A 26,531-nucleotide genomic window follows, 5' to 3' on the forward strand; every position below is an offset into this window, starting at 1 on the left:
GTGGCGATTCATATCAGTAAAAGCATGGAAGAAATAAATAGAGTTATGTATTGCAGTCAACTGAGTAGTAGCTAAGAGAGGAGAAGATATTAGAACTTCACATAGAATGCCTTAGGTATAACCTCCTAATGTGAGATTGCACTTTCAAATTGGTATGGCAAATTGACTTGGTAATTTTTGCTCTGCGCTTTCATGTTTCCGTTGTAATTCTTTTACCTTTTTATTGTCTAATGAACTTGATGTTAACAAAGATGTTATGACAGATCAACAGAGAATATAATTTTTTTTGTAAGCTACAAATTTATGAAGCTTATTAGTTCCTATCTTCCATTAGAATTCTCTTTTATGTAAGGATGTAAAATTTGACAACTTTGTATTATTTGCAGTTTGGATTCTGCAAATAATTTTTCTATATATAATTTTTATGTCGTATACCCATAATTTTTTAAAAGGGTATTCTATTGACCAAATAGAATATAATAAAGTGTGAGTGAGCACCTTATACAATGAGTATGTAAGAGTCACCCGGTGGAAATACTGGAGTCGGAACAGTAATCAACAAAAGAACTGAACCAACACTAAACATTCTGTAAGCTTGCTATAAAAGTTCTTAAAAAGGTTTCACTTTGGTTGACTTCAAGAGACACAAACAAAATTTAATGAAATTTCTATTCCTTTCATTACTATTTTGGGTTTTAACATCCTCTCAATTTCAGGATTGAGAAAATTTGGATGAGGATTATATATATAATATATGATCACCAAGGAGTTAGGGTGTTTTTCTGTTCATTCAGCTTCTTCAACTTTTTCTTTGGTTTTCTTTGTTGCGCTCTCTGTCTTTTCCCTTTCATATACTTTTTTTTTTTTTGCATTTACTACCAAATTTAAGAAGACACCAACTTATAATTTTGTGTTTGTTATCTCTGATTTTTGGATATCTTTTGTACTGTTTGCAGTAGTCCAATTGGATGTATATGGATTATTCCCCGCCTCTCCATGACCTTACTTGTCATTCCGAGAAAGCTACCATATGCCCACTGAAATTGTACACTGAAAATGAGGTTAAACTTGTGGCTGTGGTTGCAACTGAATTAACTCCAATCGTCCTCAATTATAGTTACATTCTTTTTTTGTTTTCATACGTGCCTCAATATTCAATTTCTGTGGGAGCCATATTGATAGAAGAAGTGTGATGGTTATAGTTACTTCAATAACGTTGCATATCGATGATATATATTGAAATCTTTTTTTTTTTTTTTTGTGAATTATATTCACAATATATGGGTAGGAGAGTAATTATTTTGTAAGTTGTGAGATATTTTCGACATTTAAATTAAAAAATACTTTGACTTTTATAATCTTAAATTCTTGATCCTTTGTTAGTAAGTGTGTTAGTTAGCTTTTCCATATGTTTATTGTAATACAATGAATGGAGATTGTTACATAACAAGTGTAATTGGTTTATCTCATTGTACTAGAGATCACATTTGAAGATGGATAAAATAAGTGGCTTCCAAGTTGATAGAATTCATATGGTCAGATCCAATGCAGCGTGATTCTTCAAGTTTCTTGAAATACTAATCTCCAAGGTGAGTTAAACTTTACTTGCTAGCTATAACTTTCTAAACTAATAATGTGATTTCATAATATCTCTTCTCTCATATCAACTAGGGATGGCAGTTGAGTTGGTATGTTATTGGTGAAACAATATATAATTTTCATGCTAAACTCACATGGAACAATAGAGAAAATAAATGTAATTTGGTTTAATTTTTGATTGCTTTCGGCCTCTTCTTGAGCTTGGAGTTGTAAAAATTAAAATTAAGCGAAGGAAGCATGTAGTTTGTAGTGAAAATCCAGTTCGTGTAGTTTATGATTCTTATCCAAAGAAGGTTGTGGTTTCTAGAAGAACGCCTCCAAGGACGAAGGTCCATTATATCCATGTCATTCCCCTACATTTTTCCTCCTCAAAGAGCTTGATTTATATATTGAATTATAGGAAAAGAAAAAATGTGCAATCTTGACAAAAACTACTCTAAAAAGCTAACAAACTAAGTTATCATAAGGTAAGAGAGAACCTTATGATAACAAATTTGTATTTTTAGGGACATGATGAACTTCTTCAAAGTCTATCACAAGGTAAGAGAGAACCATTTAATTAAAGTATTGCGATGACCATCTTCCTTGGCATATATTCAAGGATTTAATGCAGGCTTTCTTTGGAAAAGAAGCAAGTAGAATTAAAGTAGCACTTAATCTTATAGTTATTTTGCACTCTATATATATTAGGGTAAAAACTTATTAGCACCAAGTATGTACAAAAAATTATTAAATACATTATATGTGATTATACATGCACTTGTGTTTTAGTCATTATTATAAATGCATACTTTTACTTAATTAAATCACTTAATCATTTATAATTAATTATAACTTTTTAACAATCGTATCGCGAGGATACTATACTAGTACAAAGAAAAGGTCTTCTTCAAATGGATCAAGTCATTTTCAATGGAGGATCTACCGATAGTATTGTTACTTAATATAGTAATTCTCCTCGAGTTTTTGCCTCTGATTTTGCCGCCGCCATAATTAGAATGGGAGATATTAGTCCCTTAACTGGTCAAATGGGGATCATAAGAACTTTTTGTGGCTCTATATATTGATCTTTCAAAAACTTTTTACTTGTATGATTGCTAAGTGTATTTGTATTTATTTGATTCTTTCCGTAGGTAATATATTTAAGAATAAAATATATACGCTTTAAGAAGATTTTTGGCAAATGTTTCACAATATTACTTATAAGTAGGGCTGCTTATTGGGCGGATTGGACGGTTATTTAGTCTTAACGGTTTGGCTTATCAGTTATCGGCTTTTAAATGTATTAATCCGCTAGCCACCCGATAAGATATAGGGCGGATTGGTATCGGGTTAGCTCTTATCGAGCGGTTATCGTGCGGTTTATCGCCTAATTCAATCAAAATAAAATAAAATTTAGTCTCTGTATGTTTAAATAGGTGGTCGACGTATTAAGAGGGACGAAGCAGAAGAGACATCGTGATGGGTAAATCATCTGTCTAGAATCTTATTTATGTTTATGCACATTGGCCTTAGTCCATGTGAAAGATTTCCAATTGGCCGCTGTTAAAATAAATGTTCGCCATGCTTTGAATTCTAGGATGCCTTAAAACCCAGGCAAAGTTGATGAAGCAGTGATGTAACTGGTATTGTTATCTTGTTTCAGACAGCAAATTCTGTCTTTTGTCACAGTTAGATAACTCCTTTTATTTGGCTTTCTTTTATTCTAATTCACTTTGATAGAGTACTGGAGGAAGAAGGGTTTTTGATTATTTAATATACACATGGATAAAAATAAATTTTATATGTATATATATATTCTTAACGGGTTAACGGATTATCCGTTAAGAAAATTTAATAATCCGCCCCCAAACCGATAAGCCATTAATAAAAAAAAATTCAATTCGTTCCCCGTCCGTTAAACCGTTAAACCGTTAACCCGAACCAATAAGCCATTAAGCTTCCATTTCGATTCGGTTTTCGGTTTTCGGTTTTCGATTTCGGTTCGGTTTTGAACTGTTGGACTTTAAGCCATTGGGCTTTAAAGTAGAAGAAGTGTGAATTGGAAATGGAGGGAAATAAAATGGAGGGAAAAATAAAAATTTGAAGAAGTGAACTTTTGTCTTGCACTTTGTTCCTCATTGGTGAGGGACAATCACATTTGTGTGCTTATATATAGAATCACTTCTTAAAGCTCTTAAAAGGAGTTGAAGAGAATGAACCCTCGCGCCGTCGTCGCTCGCTCGCTCGGATCGGCTTCGGCTTCGGCTTCGGCTTCGGCTTCGGCTTCGGCTTCGGCTTCGGCTTCGGCTTCGGATTTGGATTTGGATTTGGATTTGGATTTGGATTTGGATTTGGATTTGTCAAATGATCGATCGATAAGATTATTTTTGGACAAAATTTATTTAATTATTTAATAATTAATTAAATGCCAAATCACTGCTGAAAATACGCCAGAACCCTGCTGAAGATTCAGAGAGACTCTCTGGCCGCGGTTCTGCCGTAACCGCGTTAGAACCGCGGCAGGCAGATTCAGAGAGCCTCTCTGACCGCGGTTCTGCCGTAACCGCGGTAGAACCGCGGCAGGCAGCGTATTCTTCTGAAAAGGCACCTTTTCCAGACACCTCTTCTGATAATTGCCTATAAATTCTGAGGCAAGGCTCCATTTTCTACACACGAAAAACACTCCAGAACTTCTTTCTTTTTGAATATACTGCATCCTAATTCGCAGTCTCTCTCTCTCTCCAATTCGTAAGTGTGATTTTGCTCCGTTCTTTGAGTTCGTTGGGATCCTGCAGTTTGTATTGCCACTGTTGCAGGAAGGTTTATTCCGTTTTATCCTGGGAGGATTTAATCCATTACCATGGCAACTTGTGAGGGGGTTAAAATTCCTTAAGAACACACAAGAAACTTGTGGACTCGGAATATTTCTGATTCTCTACTATTTTCCAGATTTCTTTAACTTTTCTAACAGTTTTTTTTTTATTTTGTGTTTTAACACAGTAACGCTCACAAGCTTAAGGAATTTTTAAACTAACGTTTCTGTGTTGAAACATATATTAAACTGTTATTCATATTTTGTATACTGTTTTGGAGACTAAAGCCTTCGTGCTTTCTACTCCAATAATTGTTCTGTCCGGTTTAAAGTATATAAAAACTTTACCGGAATAATAAACGTACGGGTTTGAAGTATATAAAAACTTCACCATTGTTACGTGTTGTATGTTTGGTTTGGTATTCAGTTTGAAGATATCAAAACTTCACCGATTTAACAAAGTTCTGTTGTGTTTCCAACTCTACAGAAAAGATGATGAACGAAAACCAAACTAATGGAAATGTTGTGGGAACGGGAGCTACTGTTACGAGTGCTGGTGCCTCGTCAAGCCGTTCTACTCCTGCTCATGCTATGGCACCAGCAGAAAAACCCGGAAAGTTTTCCGGTATTGACTTCAAACGTTGGAAAATGAAGATGCTCTTCTATCTTACTACATTGAGTTTGCAACGTTACATCAAGGAGGATCCTCCGGTCTTGGCAGAAAGTACTCTGGATGATGAACGACTTGTTGTAACTGAAGCATGGAAACATTCTGATTTCTTGTGCAAAAACTACAATTTGAGTTGTTTGGAAGATGGCTTGTACAATGTCTATAGCGTCATGGAAACTTCAAAAGCATTATGGAATGCGCTTGAGAAGAAGTACAAGACTGAGGATGCCGGACTTAAGAAGTTCGTGGCTGCTAGATTTTTGGATTTCAAGATGATTGACACTAGGTCGGTCATAACTCAAGTCCAAGAATTACAAGTCATTGTGCACTACCTCCTTGCTGAAGGTATGGTCATAAATGAGGCCTTTCAAGTCGCCGCTTTCGAGAAATTACCTCCGTTGTGGAAAGATTTTAAGAACTATCTAAAACACAAGCGGAAGGAGATGACACTTGAAGACTTGATTGTGCGTTTGAGGATAGAAGAAGACAACAAAAATGCTGAAAAGAAGTCACGTGGAAACTCGACAATAATAAGGGCTAACATTGTTGAGGAGGCGCCACAAAATAAGAAGAGAAAGAAGGCTTCTGGACCAAAGAATTACCCAAGCAAGAAAAAGTTCAAGGGTAATTGCCACAACTGTGGAAAATCTGGGCATAAGGCCGTGGATTGTCGTGCACCAAAGAATGATAAGAAGAAGAAGAATCAAGCTAACATGGTTGAAAATGCTGAAGAAATGGAGGACTTGTGTGCCATGTTGTCTGAATGCAACTTGGTAGGAAATCCTAAAGAATGGTGGATAGATTCTGGAGCCACCCGCCATGTTTGTGCTAACAAGGAGTTATTTTCTTCTTATGCCCCCGCAGGACCCGACGAGACAATTTTCATGGGAAATTCGTCTACAGCCAAAATTGAAGGAGTTGGCAAGATTGCGTTGAAGATGACGTCGGGAAAAATAGTGACTCTAAACCAAGTTCTCCATGTTCCAGAAATTCGCAAGAATCTTGTGTCTACCTCACTTCTTGTCAAGAATGGATTCAAATGTATTTTTGTTTCTAATAGTGTTGTACTAAGTAAGAATGATATGTATGTAGGAAAAGGTTACCTGAATGAGGGCCTTTTTAAGCTAAATGTAATAGCAGTTCCTATCAATAAAGTTAATGCTTCTTCTTACTTACTTGAGTCAAACACTTTATGGCATTCACGCTTAGGTCACGTCAACTTCAAAACATTGCGAAAAATGATAAATTTAGAAGTATTGCCAAAATTTGATTGCATTAATTCCAAATGTCAAATATGTGTGGAATCAAAGTATGCTAAGCATCCTTATAAGTCCGTTGAAAGGAATTCAAGTCCTTTAGACTTAATTCACACAGATATTTGCGACATGAAGTCAACACCATCTCGCGGTGGGAAAAAGTATTTTATTACTTTTATTGACGATAGCACGAGATATTGCTATGTTTATTTACTTAATAGTAAAGATGAGGCAATTGATGCTTTCAAGCAATACAAGAGTGAAGTTGAAACACAACTAAACAAAAAGATCAAAATGATAAGAAGTGATAGGGGTGGCGAATATGAATCTCCTTTTGAAGAAATATGTTTGGAAAATGGCATTATTCACCAAACAACTGCCCCTTACTCTCCACAATCTAATGGAATTGCGGAGAGAAAGAATCGAACGTTGAAAGAGATGATGAATGCGTTGTTGATAAGTTCTGGTTTACCACAGAACTTGTGGGGGGAAGCTATACTTACAGCTAACCGAATAATCAACCGTGTACCTCATAGTAAAACACAGTCCATTCCCTATGAAAAATGGAAAGGAAGGAAGCCCAGCTTGAAATACTTCAAAGTGTGGGGGTGTTTAGCTAAGGTACAAGTTCCTAAACCTAAAAGGGTTAAGATAGGTCCAAAAACGGTTGATTGTGTATTTATTGGATATGTAACCAATAGCAAGGCATATCGTTTTCTGGTTCATAAGTCAGAAAATCCTGAGATTCACGTTAATACGATAATAGAATCAGATAATGCTGAATTCTTTGAAACTATTTATCCGTATAAAAAGGAAAGTGAAGTGACCTACCAAAAGTCAAAACGACCTCGGGAGGAAATAACAGATGGTATGCCTAATGAGGAAAATCCGAGAAGAAGTAAACGTCAACGGACATCTACTTCATTCGGTCCAGATTTTCTGACTTTCCTGCTAGAAAATGAGCCTCGTACCTTCAAGGAAGCAATGTCTTCCTCAGAAGCACAATATTGGAAAGAAGCTGTCAATAGTGAAATAGAATCCATATTGAGCAACCATACCTGGGAATTGGTTGATCTTCCTCCAGGTAACAAAACATTGGGTTCTAAATGGATTTTCAAGAAGAAAATGAAAGACGATGGTACTATTGACAAATACAAGGCAAGACTTGTTGTCAAAGGATTTAGACAGCGAGAAGGTCTTGACTATTTTGACACATACTCGCCGGTAACAAGAATTACATCCATTCGGATGCTAATAGCGTTAGCCGCCTTGTATGATCTTCAAATCCATCAAATGGATGTAAAAACAGCCTTCTTAAATGGTGATTTAGAGGAAGAAATTTACATGGACCAACCTGAAGGGTTTGTGGTTCCGGGAAAAGAAAAGAAGGTGTGTCGACTTGTTAAGTCTCTTTATGGACTAAAACAAGCACCCAAGCAATGGCATGCGAAATTTGACCAAACAATGTTGTCAAATGGCTTTAAGATTAATGAATGTGATAAATGTGTTTACATTAAGAACGTTCCAAATCATATAGTCATTGTTTGCTTATATGTTGATGATATGCTAATAATGAGCAAAGACATTGCCGACATTCAAGCTACTAAGCGTATGCTTGCTAGTAAGTTTGATATGAAAGACTTAGGAGTTGCCGATGTAATTCTAGGAATTAAAATCCAGAGGACTCCTCAGGGTCTAGCTTTGTCTCAATCACATTACGTGAAAATGGTACTTGAAAAATTCAAACACTTGGAATTTAGAAGTGCAAGAACTCCAATTGACTTAAATCATCATCTTATAAAATTTGACTTTAAATTACGTCTCAATTTGGAGTATGCTCGTGTGTTGGGAAGCTTAATGTACATCATGAACTGTGCACGACCTGATATAGCTTGTGCGATAAGTAAACTTAGTCAATTCACAAGTAATCCCAACAAACATCACTGGGTAGCAATGAAACGAGTTCTGGGATATTTGGAATATACCCAAGACTACGCTTTGCACTACAATAAATATCCTGCGGTTATCGAAGGATATAGTGATGCAAATTGGATAACCGGCTCAACAGAAACAAAGTCCACAAGTGGATATGTTTTTACTGTTGGTGGAGGAGCAGTATCTTGGAAGTCTTCCAAACAAACGTTCATTGCTCGCTCTACAATGGAATCAGAGTTTATAGCTTTGGATAAAGCCGGTGAAGAAGCTGAATGGCTTCGAAATTTCTTAGAAGACATTCCGTTCTGGCCAAAACCTTTGGCTCCTATTTGCATACATTGCGATAGTGAGGCTGCAATAGGACGGGCAGGGAGCGTTATGTATAACGGAAAGTCTCGTCATATACGACGAAGACATAACACCGTTAGACAACTACTTTCTAGTGGAATTATCACTATTGATTATGTAAGATCAAAGGATAATGTGGCGGATCCGCTTACAAAAGGCTTAACTAGAGAGGGAGTTGAGAAATCATCTAAGGAAATGGGACTATGGCCGAGGACAAGTCAACATGGCGGTAACTCTACCTAGAATTTTGGATGTTCCGAGATCTAGGTTCAAGGAGCTCAAACAAAGTTGTGATTGACCGGTTCAACATTGTCAAAGTAAAATCTTTGGTCCCTTCTCGTGATGAAGACAATGTTCAGTAACAAGGATAGAACTTTACACGTTCTTTAATGATTACCTAAGTTTGATGTGGTAGTTATCAAATAGTGTCAATCTAAAGGATTACACGTTTAGGAATCACCTATGTAAGTGTGAAGTGGAAGCCGCTTCAATGAGAATTCTGTAAGGCCAATTCTCTACGCACTTATGAGACCAGGCGGTGTTCATGGCTGAAACGAACACAACAATGAGAACTAAAAGACGGTTAAGGGTTGATTGTGTGACATATGGTTGTCTAGGTATACACTAAAGTTCGACGGTTCAAAGATATCAAATCTACCGATTGACCGAGTATATCCGACATATGTTCACTACGGAAAGTTCAAAGGGAAACCTACTTATCCAGATGCAATTTATCCTTACTTGCAAATCACACAACTTTCATCTATGATCTTTCTTGATACAGCCATTCCCATTCATGTGGGGGATTGTTGGACTTTAAGCCATTGGGCTTTAAAGTAGAAGAAGTGTGAATTGGAAATGGAGGGAAATAAAATGGAGGGAAAAATGAAAATTTGAAGAAGTGAACTTTTGTCTTGCACTTTGTCCCTCATTGGTGAGGGACAATCACATTTGTGTGCTTATATATAGAATCACTTCTTAAAGCTCTTAAAAGGAGTTGAAGAGAATGAACCCTCGCGCCGTCGTCGTCGCTCGCTCGGCTTATCTTCGGCTTTGGATTTGGATTTGGATTTGGATTTGGATTTGGATTTGGATTTGGATTTGTCAGATCGATCGATTAAGATTATTTTTGGACAAAATTTATTTAATTATTTAATAATTAATTAAATGCCAAATCACTGCTGAAAATACGCCAGAACCCTGCTGAAGATTCAGAGGGACTCTCTGGCCGCGATTCTGCCGTAACCGCGTTAGAACCGCGGCAGGCAGATTCAGAGAGCCTCTCTGACCGCGGTTCTGCCGTAACCGCAGTAGAACCGCGGCAGGCAGCGTATTCTTCTGAAAAGGCACCTTTTCCAGACACCTCTTCTGATAATTGCCTATAAATTCTGAGGCAAGGCTCCATTTTCTGCACACGAAAAACACTCCAGAACTTCTTTCTTTTTGAATATACTGCATCCTAATTCGCAGTCTCTCTCTCTCCAATTCGTAAATGTGATTTTGCTCCGTTCTTTGAGTTCGTTGGGATCCTGCAGTTTGTATTGCCACTGTTGTAGGAAGGTTTATTCCGTTTTATCCTGGGAGGATTTAATCCATTACCTTGGCAACTTGTGAGGGGGTTAAAATTCCTTAAGGACACACAAGAAACTTGTGGACTCGGAATATTTCTGATTCTCTACTATTTTCCAGATTTCTTTAATTCTTCTACCAGTTTTTTTTTTGATTTTGTGTTTTAACACAGTATGGCTCACGTGAACGCACCAACTTATAAGCATGCTCTATTGATTAAAGTTAGAATTGCCTCAATATTGCAAACACAATTTCTGACAACCTATGGTAAATTCCTATTATGCCCTTATTTTTTGCTTATTATGTCATTCTAAGAAGAGGTTACCCAAAGTCATTTGGCTTGTTCCTTCTTAGTTATTTCGACAACCTAATACAGCTTCAATATGTGCTGGAAACTCGAAGAAGTCGGAGATTTTGAGGTTTTGGCCACCTAATTTCCCACCTGAATCTTATCATTCAAGGTATTGGCGTAGTTCAAAAGTTTAGTTTTATCCTCTATTTTGTTGCCCTTTATTGTTCCAATTTTGTCACCTTTAGATTGAAATCTGTAACTGAATTGAGTTGGGTTTTTGCAATTTCGACCTACTGTGTAATAGCAGGGATTTCACGATGGGTTTAACTGAAATGAATCTTCTCTCTTCCTCTGTGAAATTGACGAATAAAAATGCATTTCCATTCCAAAATGAAATATAATCATTAAGCTTAAGAGAGCTTTTTTTTACTGTTTGGGGCCAGCCAGCTTGTGCCCACTCCGGCTATTTTCACAGGGTATCTGATACTTCCCTTCAGCACATGTACCAGGGCTTAGACAGATGAGAAGAAATCAACTAGTGTTTTTTGTCTTCGAGGAATTTGAACTTGAGACCTCATGGTTCTCTGCCCCCTTTATTGACCAATAGGATACACTCTTAGGTGCGCAAATCTTTTAACAACTTGTGAGGAAATTGGTCTAATGTGATTGTATCTTTTACGCCCCCTGGGCGTTGGTCTAGTGGTAAGAGTGTTGCTAATGTGTGGATTAGGTTCACGTCACGGGTTCGATCCTTGCCACAGACAAAGCCTGGTATTAAGAGAGACGGGCCCAATTATCTATCGAGTACCGAACCTTGCGCCTCAGGTCCTCGAGACTTTCTCGATTATCACCAAAAATGTTATTCTATCTTTTATTAATAGAGGTCAGCTTGGGTTAGGCATCTCATACGGGTTTGATCCTTGCTGCAAATAAAAAAAATACTGGTTATTTAAGTGGAGAAGGTGTGTGTGTGTGTGTGTGTGTGGAGGGGGGGGGGGGGAGAGGCATTATCCACCGAGTTTTGAAACATGCACTACTTGTTCTCGGGGATTTCTTGGTTATCAAAAAGAAAATGTTACTCTATCTTTTATCAATAGAGCTCAGTTTGGAAAAGCATATTAGACTAATAGAGTGCCTTCTTGAAGCTCTCTGTGCTGTTAACAAGATTGATTCTTGTCAAGCTTCACACTCCATTATGCAACTGAGACTTCACGTGGCAAAAAGTTTAGCACATATATCCAGAATTTGCGAAAGATCTCTTTTCCTCCTCTTCTTTTGCCATTCTTTAGGTTAAAGCTGGTTGGTGCTCTTTCAAATACATTCTTATTGCTTTTTATGGTACCAAGTTTGCACTTTTATGTGCTGATTTTAGCTAATTCTTAGTTAATTTGGTAATACAGTTAGTAATCCTGCTCGAATGTATACCAATATGCTTCTGTAGGCGACAAGATATTGGTTCTTTAGTATAGCTGTTGCTAGTTTATTTTTGAAATAAGTTTGAGAAGTATTTCTGCATTTTTCACTGTCAAGATAATTTACGTTGAACAATGAGTACAATTTAGTGAGACATCTGCGCGTTTTGAAGCTTATCTATGAAATTGTGGAACCTTATTTTGTTTGATTGACTTCTCATATAGAAACTCTTCACAATAGTTAAAGTGGTTATTTTGTTCAGAGCTAATAATATTCACTCTTTGACATGGAATGACTGCTTCCTTAAAAAAAAGATGGAATCAAACTTACTAGTGACTAGAGAGGCATCATAGTCTCAATGGCTAGATCGAACCATGCTGGTTTTGTGTGATTTGACATTGTGATATATTGTATATTTATAATATTTATGTCATTTACTTGGGACCATGTGTTGATCACAATGATGTTGTTTCTAGGTTCACCAAATTTGATATTTTTGCTTTGATTGCTTCGTTTGGGCCTTTTGAAGTTCTAACATGTAGCAGAAGTGGGTCAATGTTAGTTTTTTGTTGTTGTTGATGAAGTAATAATAGATTTCATTGCTGGCATCAAGAAGATGCATAATACTAAAGTTATGGAAGCAAAAAAGACTTTGTTAGCTCATTTACAAAGAGACTATTCTAGTACCAGGGAGCTAACGAAGTTCAAAAAGTTGTCAGGAGAATCTAAGGGGGAAAGGTAATGCCAACTATAAAGATACAAAAGACATCTAGCCTCGAGGGAATGATTTGGAGTTGATAAACATTCAAATATCGTAGTAATTTGTTTCTTCTTAGAGATCTAGCTAATGCAATCTCCACATCAAAGTAACTAATTGTTAGATTGATATTAGAATGACATAATTTCATTTTACAGGGTTTACATGAAAAGTTAGCTACTGGAGAGTGAAAGACGGTAAATTCAGCCAAGGGACGCAGCACAAAGATAAAATGGGATTTCAGAAATTTCTCAGATCCATTCCAAAACAAACCGCTTCTGATCGGACTTCACTGTTACCTCTTGCATTGAGAACTATAGATTCCTCAGTGTGCACCACCAACAACCTCACCCCTGTTGCCCAAAACCAACTGAACAAACTCATGGAAATCCACCTTAAACCTTCTTTCACAGCCAAAGATTTTCTCTCCTTCCTCAAGAATCACGTCCATTACCACCCTGTCCTCACTAACCTTGACTTCTACCTCTTCAACTATGCTGCTTCTGTTGATTCTTTCCGCCATGATCACTCCACCTTTGAGTGGATGGTCCGCACGCTGGCCATCACCCACCGCCTCCAATTTCTTACTTCTCTCCTCCAATTTGTTGCTTCTAATCCCTGCCCGTGTGCTGATGGTATTTTCTCTTGCCCCAAAACTGAGCCTATTTTTCGTTTTGCCATTAATGCTTATTGCAAAGCTGGTAGAATTGATGATGCATTGTTAGCTTTTGACACAATGAGAAGATCGATTGATGGGAAGCCTGATGTTGCTGTTTACAATATAATAATTCATGGATTTGTGAAGTTTAAGCATTTTGATAAGGCTCTGGAGTTCTATCATAGGATGATTAGAGAACGAGTGAAGCCTGATGTAATTACGTTCAATACTCTGATTGCTGGGTACTGTAAGAACTCGCAATTGGGCTTGGCTTTGCAAATGTTTAAGGAGATGAAAACTCATGGATGTGCACCAAATGTAGTCAGCTTTAATACTTTAATTAAATGGTTTCTTTTGGATGGTAAGTTTGAAGAGGGGATTGGGATGGCCTATGAGATGACTGAGATGGGATGGGAGATTTCGGCAGTGACTTGTGAGATTTTGGTTGATGGTCTTTGCAGGAAGGGAATGATGTTGAAAGCGTGCGATTTATTGGTTGACTTTTCAAGGAAAGGGTTGCTGCCAAGAACATTTGATTACTTTGGGTTACTTGAGAGGCTTTGTAGTGAAGGGAATGTGGCTAGAGCAATGGAATTGGTGAATGACTTATGGAGGAACAGGAATTCTCCAAGCTTAATCGCTTGTACAACCTTGATTGAAGGTTTAAGGAGAACAAGAAGGATTGATGAAGCATATGAAATTATGGAGAAAATGCTACAGGAATGTATGCTTCCGGATAGTGTAACCTTTAATTGTCTACTTAGTGACATGTGTGATGCAGGAAGAGCGAAGGAAGCGAATAAGATGAGGTTATTGGGTTTAAACAAGGGTTTGGATCCTGAGGCTGTGACGTACAATATTTTGATATCAGGTTTTAAGAGGGAGGGTAAAAAGAAGGAATCGGAAGCTCTGGTGGAAGAGATGTTGGATTTGGGGTTTATACCTGATATTGCTACTTATAACAGGTTGATTGATAGACAAGCTAAATCAAAAAGTTAATTTTCTTCAAGTCGAGAAAACTTATAAGGTTGCAATTTATCGATCCATGTGGAAACAGGAGACATGCATATTAGGGAGTACCAATGGATAAAGTCAATGATTTTCCTTCTTTTACTTCCAATCATCTACAAAGAATATTGGTGTGTTATGTATTGTCTGTGTCTTTTTGAGAGTGAGTCGACTGAAGCAGCAGCTTGGAGTTCTCATGGATTGTAATGGCACAAAATTTTGTCATCATCAACTCTACTATGTCTGAATTGCAACACATCATAGCAGATATGCTGGTTATTTCTTAATTAACATGGAGAACAGTAAACTCTTCTGTGCACATTGAAAGAAGCTCTGCTATGCTGGAAAGAGATTCAACAATGAAAAAAAAAAGATTGATTCTTTTGGATCCTTCCTTTCTTCAAACGAAACGAAAGAAGATAGAATCAGGCCGATTCCCGAAATGCCTTTATGTATATTCCTCAATGTCCCAGCTATTCATAGAATGTGAGAAGCAGATGATTAGAATCAGGCCGATTCCTGAAACGCCTTTCTGGATATTCTTCAATGCCCCAGCTATTCGCGGAACATGAGAAACAGATGATTAATCATCTTTTTCAGAAGAAATCGAATAATTTCTTGGGTATCCTACAAGATCTATTCGTTCTTTTTTCTCTGATAGATGGCTAGTACTTCATCTAGGTTCCCTACTGTAAAGAAGCAACTCAAGAGAATATGGAGAACAGTACTCTTGTGTATTCCATGGGCAGTTTATCGGAGAGGAAACACACATGTTTTGGAGCCACTGAAGAAGCAATTGTTTAACTGAAATAACATAGAATCTGTGATGGATCTGATAGGCCCTGTACATGCTAATGGAGTCTTGCCCTGTACCTGTACATAATTATTGAGCACCTACCTGGTGCTTTCATATAATGAAACCTAGCTACCTATAAAAAATTTGTCCGTCGTCATATTAATTACTTGGAATTCCTGTCTTTTATTTTGGTTGCATGAGTTACAAGCTACAGATTTCACGAACCGTTTAATTTCTCAGCATCTTCTCTCTTTGAGTTGAGGAAACATAAATGGTTGCAATCTATTGATCCCGCTGTAGACAGATGATTGTTATGAACAATGTACAGATCATTGTGTGATTAATCCTCCTTTTTACTAATGACAAAAAAGGGGAGATAAGTGGACACATTATCTAATGTCCAGGATAGACACAGTTTATACATCAACAGAAAAAGTCAGAGACACATGTATAAATTTAGGGGGAGAAGCATCAACTCAGAGCAAAGTCTCGTCAACTGCTCTCACCAATCACCACTCTTCAATTGTTTCTGAAGAAGTTTTGTCATCATAAAAAAGGTGTAGATTGTTAACCTCTGAAGTATTTTGATAATGATAAAAAGAGATATTCTAGTATTTCGAAAAGACTAACATTATTTTCTCTTGACAGGAAAATCTGTTTGGATAATAAGCCAACTCACAAAGGAACAGAAATCACTTGGATAGATGATGAAAATATGTCAAGCTGAATGAGAGACTCTGTAAACCACGATAGATGACAAGAAAAGAAGATTGGTTCGAATAGTTTGGTAAGGACGACAAGATGCAGCTTCATTAATTACTCAAAGAAATAATCAAGGGAATATATAAAGATACAATCAGCATGTGACAAAGAACATTACTAAGGCACCCAGACAACAGTACAGCCAAGTCAGCAAGAAGACCCAAGAGAAGGACTGTTCACATGCAAACCTAGTTCAGATATGCACGTTGTAATCAAAGTGCATTCAGTGATGCCGTTAGAGCTTAAGAAGTTCACGACACGAGAAGGCACGCAAGAAAGCAAGAGTTTAAATTTCGTTAATGAAGAGGAGCATGTTTACAAGTTATGAAGGAAGAGAATATTGTCAACTAAGCTGATTCCAAGAAAAAATGCCCGAAGGATGAGGAAGATATTTCAAAAGCTACAGAGAGAGGGAGATTGAAGGCTTTCGAGTATAAAAGGGAGCAGATCAAACTCTGTAGTTACTTTTGCAGATATGAAAGGTTTCTTTCTATCCTCTTGTATATCTTTGTAGAGATTGTACATTCTGAGTTTATGCACAATGTTCACCATAACCTTAATGTTGTAATGCTGTAAGAGCGAAACTCGGTTGTTGAATTTAAATGGTTGGGAAACTCCCCTTTTTCTTTCTACTTCTTGTAATTGTTGGGTGCTGAGCGAGTTAAAACTGTTGGAGAATTTCGTTGTTGGTGAGCAAGTACAAACCAACTTGTAATCGTTATGGTGTGCAAGTAAAAACCACACATTTGTGGTGACCATGTGAAACCACTTGTTTCTTGTGACTAAGTAACACAGAGGAGTAATACAACTCCAATGGGAGTCAAAGGAACTGGAATAGGCAGCACATTGGTGATCCGAACCAGTATAAAATTTCTGGTGTCGCCTTTATTTAATTTCTGCATTTCTGATATTGGTCTTTATCTATAAATCAAATCTTATTGAACTATCCCTCTGAAAATTATTGGAACAAGATTTAGAAAGAAGTGTTTTTTAAAACTTCATCAAAGTGGTCCACTGAAAGTTTTCATGCGACTGGAAACAAATTTTAAAAAGAGATCATTTTTAGATTTGAGATGAATCAGTGCAATTCAAACTCCCCTCCCCCTTTCCCTTGTACTTCCACATATAACTTTCTTATTTCAATATGTTAATTAACTTTATAACATTTTTTTAAAGCAGGTAATATAGCATCTCTTTTCTTTTTTTCTTATAGCATCTTTTTTCCATATTAGTATGTATTTTTTTAACTTCAATGTTTCAATATTCTAGATTTCTAGTTGTTGAGACCTTATAGAAAATAGGTGACACTGAATAAGAATTTGTTTGTCATATATATAAGAAAAAGCATATTTGCAAAGTAAGAAAAGCATTCAATATAAAGAAAGTGGTGTGTGAACACATAGACTATATGTATTGCATATTTGCCTCCTCTTTTGTTTGTTTTTGTTATTTTCTTTTGCCATGTCCACACTGTGCCAATGACTATTGGAGAAAGCTTCATTTAGGATATAAGATTCTCAAGTCTTCAGCTTTTGAAATGAAAAATCAAAACCAAGAAAAAGTCACTGCCCAGCTCTAGGAAACTTAACAATTGTTTGAAAAACCACCTATATTGACTACAATGTAACTAGTAGTACTGGTCTCCTCCTATTTATCATACTTTATTGTTTCCAGTGTGAAAATTGCTTCCATAATAGAAAACTTGAGTAAAATTATCAAGAAGTATTTAACAACTACTGACCACCTCTTGATATCTTAGTAGTAGTCAAACTTATCATTTTTGAGAGCCAGTTTTCTGCAAATTTCTTCATTTAAAAATCTTGTGAAGATCTCTGAAGGTAAATCCTATGTAGCAAGAGAGATGGCTGCTTATGCTGCTGTAACTTCTCTGTTGGGAACAATACACTTGATTTCACAATCCTGCTTAAAGCTTCAAGAGGGTCACAAAGAACATTTGAGATTACTCTACAAGAAGGTTAGATCTTTGCAAGAGCTTCTTGACAATAGTGATGATGAACCAACAAAGGATTTGCAAGAAAAAGTAAAAGATTTAGCACAAGAAGTAGAAGACAAAGTTGAGTCACGCATTCAAAGAGAGGCCCAGAAGACGCTTCTTAAAATGTTGCAACGAGTCTTCAACCTTCCAACAAAGGCCCATTGGAGGCTTCTTAAAATCATGCAACAAGCTATAAAAGACATTGATTCTGTGAAGGAACGGCTCATCAAGCAGCGGGAAAATAATAATCTGCCAGCTGAAATTTTTCACCTGGTGCTTCCAGTTCAGCACAATATCATGTTTCAACCATCGAAAATGATATGGTGGGGTACAACATTGAACAAAAGCTCATGGGGGATCAACTTAGGGGTCACTCGTCTCAACTGGAAGTCATCTCCATTGTTGGTATGGGTGGCATAGGTAAGTCAACTTTTGCCAAAAAAATGTTTTCTGATCCCTCAATTGTGAGCTTTTTTGATGTTCGTGGATGGATTACTGTGTCCAAGGACTACAGTTTAAGAAGGATACTTCTAGGCCTCCTTCAAGATGCTATTGGGGTGAAAGAAATGCTTGATAAGGTAAGCGATGATGCACTTGCAGATCGCTTGCAGAAAAGCTTAAAGGGTAGGAGGTATTTGATTGTTGTGGATGACATATGGAGCAAGGAAGCCTGGGATGAGATTAGACTATGCTTTCCAGAATATTGTAATAAAAGTAGGATATTGTTAACTACTCGAGACATGAAGGTTGCTCAGTATGCTAGCTTTCCTAAGGATCCTTTTCCAATGCGTTTCCTGGAGCTAGAAGAAAGTTAGAATTTGTTTTGCCAAAAGGCGTTTGACCAAAAGGTCTGTCTGATTGGATTTGAAGATGTCGCAAAGGAAGTTGTGGAACATTGCAAAGGATTACCACTACTGATTTCTGTGGTTGCAGGGACTCTCTCTAGTAAGAGGACGCTGGACGAGTGGAGGAAAGTAGCTCAAAGCGTCAGTTCATTAGTAAACCTTGATGATTATCAACGTTGCTCAGGAGTGCTTTCTTTGAGCTACAATCATCTTCCGTCTCATTTGAAAGGTTGTTTTCTGTATTTTGGGGTTTTCCCAAAAGCTAGTGAGATTTCTGTGAAGAAGTTGATTAGATTATGGGTTGCAGAAGGATTCATAGAGCTGAAGGGGCTTGAGGGATTGGAAAAAGTAGCTGCTAATCTTTTACATGATCTTATTGATAAAAGTCTAGTTGTTGTTAGCAAGCAGAGTTTGGCTGGCAAAATCAAGACATGCAGGATTCATGATCTTCTCCATGATTTATGCTTGAGAGAAGCTGAAAGCGAGAATCTATTGTACGTCGCAAATCCAGTTACTTATGAAGGATCCAGAAGGGTTTCCTCTCAAGGTCGTCGGTGGGTGTCTGTTCATCCAAAGCGAGGTTGTTTTTCTTTCATTTCTTTTGATGATCTTATTCACAGCATAACACGTTCTCTTCATATTTCTTCCAACATAACAGAGTGGCGTCTTAAATTAGAACTAGACCATTTCATACTTCTTAGGGTATTGGACTTAGAGACATTGAGCTTCGGTTATTTCCCTAGTGAAATATTACACTTAGTGTCTTTAAGGTATTTGGCTGTGACAGCCGTTGAGATTCCTGAAGATACATCAATTTCCAAACTTTGGAACTTACAAACTTTTCTTTTTCGCCAATATATTCCAGAACTCAGTGGGACCATATATTTATCAAATGGATTTGGATGATGTCTCAATTGAGACATCTCCACTCTACAAGGATGTATTTATATTCTCCTCCAAAGGTATCAGCCAACGATGTTAAGTACTGTTTTTTGGAAAATTTGCAAAGTGTTTCTGGGATGAGTCCTCGTTGTTGCACCAAGAAAACATTTGAAGGGATTAAGAAAGTGAAGGAATTGGGAATTGGTGGCAATACAAGCGATTTCTACAAGAAGCCCAAATGCCTAGATAATCTTATATATTTACATGAGCTCGAGGCACTAAGAATTGCATCGTACAACTCTGAACCAGATGGTTTGTTTCTTAGGCTTCCATGTCCGGGTTCTTTCCCACCAAATCTCAAGAAGCTGACACTTTGTCGCACTTTTCTACCATGGGAAGACATGGCAATCCTTAGCAAGTTGCCCAAACTCGAGGTGCTCCAATTGAAGGCTCATGCCTTTGTAGGTAGTGAGATTGTAGGAGAAACTGTCTGGGAAGTAACAGAGATTGGGTTTCTTGAATTAAAATTCTTGTTCCTAGAGAAGTTGCATCTTGACTATTGGAGAGTGACCGATGATTATTTCCCATGCCTTGAACGCATAATTATCAAAAATTGCAGTTCATTACAAGAGATTCCTAAAGGATTTGCAGATAGTATGACACTGCAGCTAATTGAGTTACATCAGTGTTCTCCTTCCCTTGTGAATTCTGCTGAGCTGATCCGGAAAGAGCAATTAGAGAGCCTGGGAAACAACATGCTTAAAGTTTATGCCTTTGACAAAATTAGAGGTAAGTAAAATAATTCTGAATGAATATCAACAGCCACTATAAGTTTGACTCTGATGAACTGTGTTAAATCAATAGATAAGAATTAAACCGTTGATTGTGATAAGTTTTTCTGCGCATGACTACTATATTGTTGAATATAATAATGTAAGGAAATCGAATGGTTCATAACATCTTATATATGATTGGCCATGTTAGGGACTTTTACTATGATATATAGATTCCTTGAAATGGTGTATAACAATTGTTGCACGTCGTATCTGATATTTATATCTAACTTGTTTTCTTTATAAATTTATCTATTTACTTATTCATTCATGGCAATAATGAAGTTCATTACATATCTAAGTTCATCATCTTACCTGTATATTTAGAGGCTTCGCCCATTAACCATATCGAAAGGAAGCATCCTGACGTATTATCAGAACATAAGTGCAAACTTAGCTCAACAGTGACTAGTAAGAGAATGAAATATGCAGGAAGTAAGTTTTCAGGGGCCAAATGTCGTCTATGGTAACATAATCGAAAACAATCAAATACTACATATGTTTTAGAGTACATTGTGTATTTTAAGTTGAATAAATGGGAGAATGAAGGCTAAATTCAAATTGTTGGGACATTTTCTGATAGAAATATAATAGAAACAACAACCCTTTTGAAAGGGTGCCATATGAACTGTTGCAAATTAAAAAAAATAAGTCTCCTACATCTATGATAATCCGGGGACGTGCTGAACAATGATCGTATCACGTATGTTTGAAGTTAGATATGATAAATATTTTTTAAAATATGTATGTGTCATAATGAGTTTCCAACTCTGATTATATCTCACCTTTTCACTTTACACTTACTGAAAATTCACTTGTAATGGCCATTGTACAGAGAGAAATTCTGATGAAGATTCTGGAGATTCAACAGAGGAAGTTATGGAAGAGACTGACGAAGATTCAGAGGAAGATTGAGCAAATCGGTTTTAAGGTAAACTTGTGAGGAAAGGTGTGTAGGTTTATACTAGATGTGTCATAGCCCGTGCTTAGTACGAGCCCAACAACTTGAAGTAATGCAATACACCTTAGCTTGGTCTGATTTGCATCCTCACTTGTTTGTCGTCATGGTTGAAATTAGATGTGCTAGAACATATTGCATGTTTGTATCAATCACTGAAGCTAGAGAAATATCCCAAAACAACGTCTTTTTTCAAAAGTGACTTCGTCGACTAAAACTTCGTCTAGTAACACTAATTAGCCAGAAGACGTTCATGTACAATTTATTACAGTTGCAATAAAATGTCAGTGCAACTACTGCTCTTTCATCTTCAGTCCCCTTCACACTAACGCTCAACCATTAACCAGCTAACAAAGATTCTTGATGTCAAAACTTAGTAACCACAACCTTTTTTCACATAAGTTGGTTAATATTCATATGCTATGTATGAAGTTTTTTAGTCTTTGAGAACGTATTACCCCAACACTTGAAGAAGCTCTAATCCAGCTTTGTCTCCACTTGCTTTTCTAGATGCATTTATGAAAGTTTAGTTATCAATGAACTTGCTCGAGGCCTGCTGACATACGCTGTCTCAGCCTGGGTGCATTCAGGGGTGGATCTAATGTAAGGTTTACGGGTTCCGGTGAACCCAGTAACTTTTGCGTAGACGCTGTATTTATACTAAAAAGTTCATTAAAAATATAAGAATATTTAGTTTGGATCCCACTTCGTTGATCCAATTATTATGTATATTAAGTTGAGATTGTTGTAGGAACCCATAAGCTTAAAATTCTGAATCTGCCTCCGGGTGCATTCGATTTTCTATGGTGATGGTTGATTTTATAGTGTTTTTACAGCCTTTAAATCCTCCGAACTTTATGTCATATTTAGGTTTCTTTTCATTGTATAAGCTACATGAACTATTACTTTACTATGGCACTCACACATGATCTTTTCTATTTGCATTTGCAGGTTACCCTAAATGCTCACTTCTAGAATGACATTGGTTTAGATAGTTTAGACATATTGATGGACCCTTGAAGAAGAGCAGCTCCATTGATCTAGCTGTTGATTTCATTGCATCTCAGCCCAGCATAAAAAGGGAACAAACTAGCCTTGAGGTTGCCCATATGTTTGTTATAGTTGTTCTCTCTGTTTAAGAATGTTAACATGTGCTTAAATGTATGATTTCTGTTATGCTTTTGTCACGACCCAAAATCAACCCTGTTGTGATGGTGCCTATCGTGGTACTAGGCAAGGCGATACATTACCAAAACAAACGATATTTTTTTCATTTTCAAGATAATCCCAAAGCTATTTAATATAAAACCTTCATAAGGAGTTCAAATCAAAAGAAACGTGCGGAAAAGAAAGTCCGAATCGGGGTGTCACTACTCATGAGCATCTACTACAATGTGTCCGACAATATCGAGACTAACATAGTCTGGAAAGTAACTAAATACAACAGATAAGAGGGAGAAGAGCAGGGCTGCGATCGCCAGGCAGCTACCTTGCTATCTCCGAGAAAGTCCGCAACTGGACTAGTCAACAGCCGCTACCGTGTCCAGATACACCTGGATCTGCACACAAGGTGCAGGGAGTAACGTTAGTACGCCAACTCAGTAAGTAACAACAGTAAATAAAGGGCTGAGAAGTAGTGACGAGCAATAATGCATGTAAAGTTCATATCACAAACTCAGTAAAAAATACGGTATGCCTTTAAAACCATAGTTTGAATCAAATCAGATTGTTCAATCCAGTTCTAGTAAAATCAATTTGAAACCATCTTTCAACAATTTTAGAACAACGGTTCTGCGCTTCAAGACCGCATCTGCGATCATCGCTGGTGCGGAACCAACATCGCACCTGCGAAGCCCCGCATGCACCTGCGCCCTTTCTTCTGCTTCTGCGACCATCGCAGGTGCGGCAAACACCTCGCACCTGCGGAATCTGCCAGCCCCTCTTCCTTTCGCTTCTGCGTCTTGCACATGCAGCTCCTTTTTCGCAGGTGCGGTTATGACAGTTAAGTTCCGAACTTCAGCCATTCTCCAAACTTCAAACTTGATCCGTTAACCCCCCCCCCCCGGAACTCACCCGAGGCCCTCGGGACCTCAAACAAATATACCAACACATCCCATAATATCATTCAAACTTAGTCGAGCCTTCGAATCACTCAAAACAACATCAAAACACAAAATTACCCTCGGATTCAAGCCTAAGAACATCTAAATTTCCAAATTTCACAAACGACGCCGAAACCTATCAAATCACGTCCGAATGATCCCAAATTTTGCCCACACGTCACAAATGACACTACGAAAATCCTCCTCTAACTTCGGAATTTCATTCCGACCCCGATATCAAATTTTTCACTGCTGACCAAAATCACCAAATTTTCAACTTTCGCCAATTCATGTCTAATTCTACCGCAGACCTCCAAATCACATTCTGGACGTGCTCTTAAGTCCAAAATCTCGAAACGACCGGCCGGGTCATTACATCTTTTTGAGTTTTGGATAGTTATTAATTATACAATTACTTTCGTCATTTGGTTCGGAACAAGGATATCCTGAGATTATAATTATGGGGAGAATTATAATGTCACATCCTATATGGGATAGATAGTACCAAGATTTTGGTATAATAAGTATACCAATTTTAGCTACTACCAATAACCAAATACGGGAAAAATATAATCTCAAAATTTGTAGGTCTCGTGAGGGGGGAATTCATTGGGATTTGAGATTCAAGAGGAACCTACAAAATTGGGAGATAGAAGAATATTACAATTTTGTTGAGTTATTATATGAGCTAGGTACAACGAACAATATATCGGATGTATGGGCAAGAGAGTAAATGGATTATTCACTGTCAGATCTAATTATAAGACATTATTAGAGAGAGAGGAACATGTTTTCCCTTATCACTCTATTTGTATTCCTAGAGTATCGAGAAAGGCGTGTTTCTTTGCATGGTTGGCGGCAAGAGGAGTGATTTTGATAGTGAAAAATCTGAGAAAGAGGAGGATCACATATGTTAGTTGGTGTTTCATGTATAAAAGCTCAAGCGAAGATGTAGATCATATCCTATTGCATTGTCAAGTGGCCAACAGTTTGTGGAGGGTGGTTCTAAATTGGCATAATACATAAAATCATACCTGAACTTGTACCCAAATCCTTGTTACACACCTGTTGATGACGAAAATATTTTCAAACACTCAACCTTTCAAAAGTGTATCTATTACACACATCTTTGCCTACATGGCACGCGCGTCCTTTACATACACATAAGAAGAGTGAACTAAATTGTTTTGTATCTAAAGTCTCATAAAAACGCCACATGTCCAACTTTTCCCATTTTTTTTTTAATTCATCGCCTTCATTTTTCTTCCTCCATTAATGCTCACATAACCTCTTTCTAGCTTCTTTTTTGGTTACTTTTCAAACTTTTATTTCGTTTTTCAACTAGTAAATAAAGCATTTTCGGATTATCAAAAGATTGGTGTGAAATTGTTGGTTTGAAAAGTGCAATTTCAATTAGACCCAGAAATTTTTGATTAAAAAAGTGCAATTATTGGCCCGAAAAATCAAGAGAAGAGTACAAAGAATTTTATGTGAAATTATTTTTTTTTACTAAAGTTGATGTTTGGATACTGAATTAGTTATTGATTGCAAGCTCCATTTCAAGTTGGAACTCATGTGGGGATGGATTCAGAGTTGGATTGAAACTTGTTGAAGAATGCCAAAGAACAATGTTTTGAGTTTAAGTGTTGGATCTTAGACTTGAAGAAGTCTGAGCTTGGTTTTAAAAATTTTGGTAGCTGAAATTAAGATAAGGTGGGCGCAACCATGGTGGTCGGTCTTGGGAAGAAGATGAGTTCCTTTTCTTTTGGCTCGGTTCCTTTTCTTTTTATTATTTAAAACTTTACCGGAGGCCTTTTTTTTATTCTTTTAACTTAATGACACATGTCACGACGATATTGGTGTGTGACATACACTTATTTAAAAGAAGTGGTCAATTATCAAAGTGGTGTGTAATAGATACACTTTTGAAAGGTTGAGTGTTTGAAAATATTCCCGTGGTCAGCAAGTGTGTAACAAGAATTTGGGGTACAAGTTGAGGTGTCATTTTATGTATTCTGCCTTCTAAATTTGTTTGGGGTGCAATAGGTGATGCCGAGAATAGTGAAGGAGGCATTGCATAGTTGGGCTCATATGGGGGAAGAAAAGTCCAAGGGTATGGAAGGTTGCCCCTTTAGCAGTCATGTATGTTATTTGGAACGAGAGAAATAGGAGGACATTGGATGAGGCGGAGCTAGATTTTTTAGAATTGCACGATAGTCTTTTATTTCTAGTTTTTTTTGTGTGTGTACTAGAAGATTGAACCTCTTTTATCAAGAACCAAATTTTGGTGTAGGTTCTCTTTTTTGTTTTTTTGTTTTTGGTTTACGACTTGTATACAAGATTTTCCGATAATTGTTAATAACATTTTTTACCTTATTAAAACAAAACAGGGTTTCACCTTTTGAAATAATGCCTCTCCTCTGAAAATAAAAAAAATCAGAATCACCAGGAAATTCTATCGAATCCAAAAAATTGCAACAAATACCAGAGAGACCAAAAATATTAAAAGATGCACCTTAGAAAACTACACACACTAAAAGACTCAAAATAGAAAACTCCAAATGTGAGTTCACATTAAATATTTTTATTTTATTTTGTAATTTCAATTAAATTTAACAAGACAAAAATATTTCAATTTTGACAAATTTAAAGGAACAAAACTACTTAGGGTATATTTGGGGGCTATTTTATTCCCACCTCAAATTTAAGGGACATAATATTAGACCAAACTCCAAAGGATGTAGATTTGATTATTGGACACAGAAGGCCATGAGAAGACATTTAACAAATATAGTGTCCCTAAAGTATAATTCATATTTGTTGAGAAGAAAGGAGTCACTTGAGTGTAAGTGGTGGTTAGCTTATTTAAGTATGGTTAGGCAGTTAGAGAATTAGAAATAGTTAGTGCTTGTTATACACAGTTAGTTACACGTGTGCGTATATATGTATGTGAAAATGTAATAGATAGGAGCAGAAAAAAATAACAGTTGATTTTTCACTGTTTCATTCATCTTCTTCTCTCAGACCTCTCTTCTCCTCTTCTTCTTCTTTCTCTTCT

General features: G+C 36.9%; 1 protein-coding gene and 1 pseudogene across 1 annotated transcript; both read left to right on the forward strand.

The window, feature by feature from the left end:
• LOC109233408 (pentatricopeptide repeat-containing protein At2g36240-like) lies at positions 10,527-16,489 on the forward strand. Its single transcript, XM_019399274.1, has 3 exons — positions 10,527-10,632; positions 12,792-15,652; positions 15,744-16,489. Exon 2 carries the CDS (start codon positions 12,866-12,868, stop codon positions 14,288-14,290), a length of 1,425 nt encoding a protein of 474 aa, XP_019254819.1. The 5' UTR covers positions 10,527-10,632; positions 12,792-12,865; the 3' UTR covers positions 14,291-15,652; positions 15,744-16,489.
• LOC109233411 lies at positions 17,420-22,553 on the forward strand (annotated as a pseudogene).

This window comes from Nicotiana attenuata, chromosome 10, assembly GCF_001879085.1.
Source record: "Nicotiana attenuata strain UT chromosome 10, NIATTr2, whole genome shotgun sequence".
In the NCBI taxonomy this organism is placed as follows: domain Eukaryota; kingdom Viridiplantae; phylum Streptophyta; class Magnoliopsida; order Solanales; family Solanaceae; genus Nicotiana; species Nicotiana attenuata.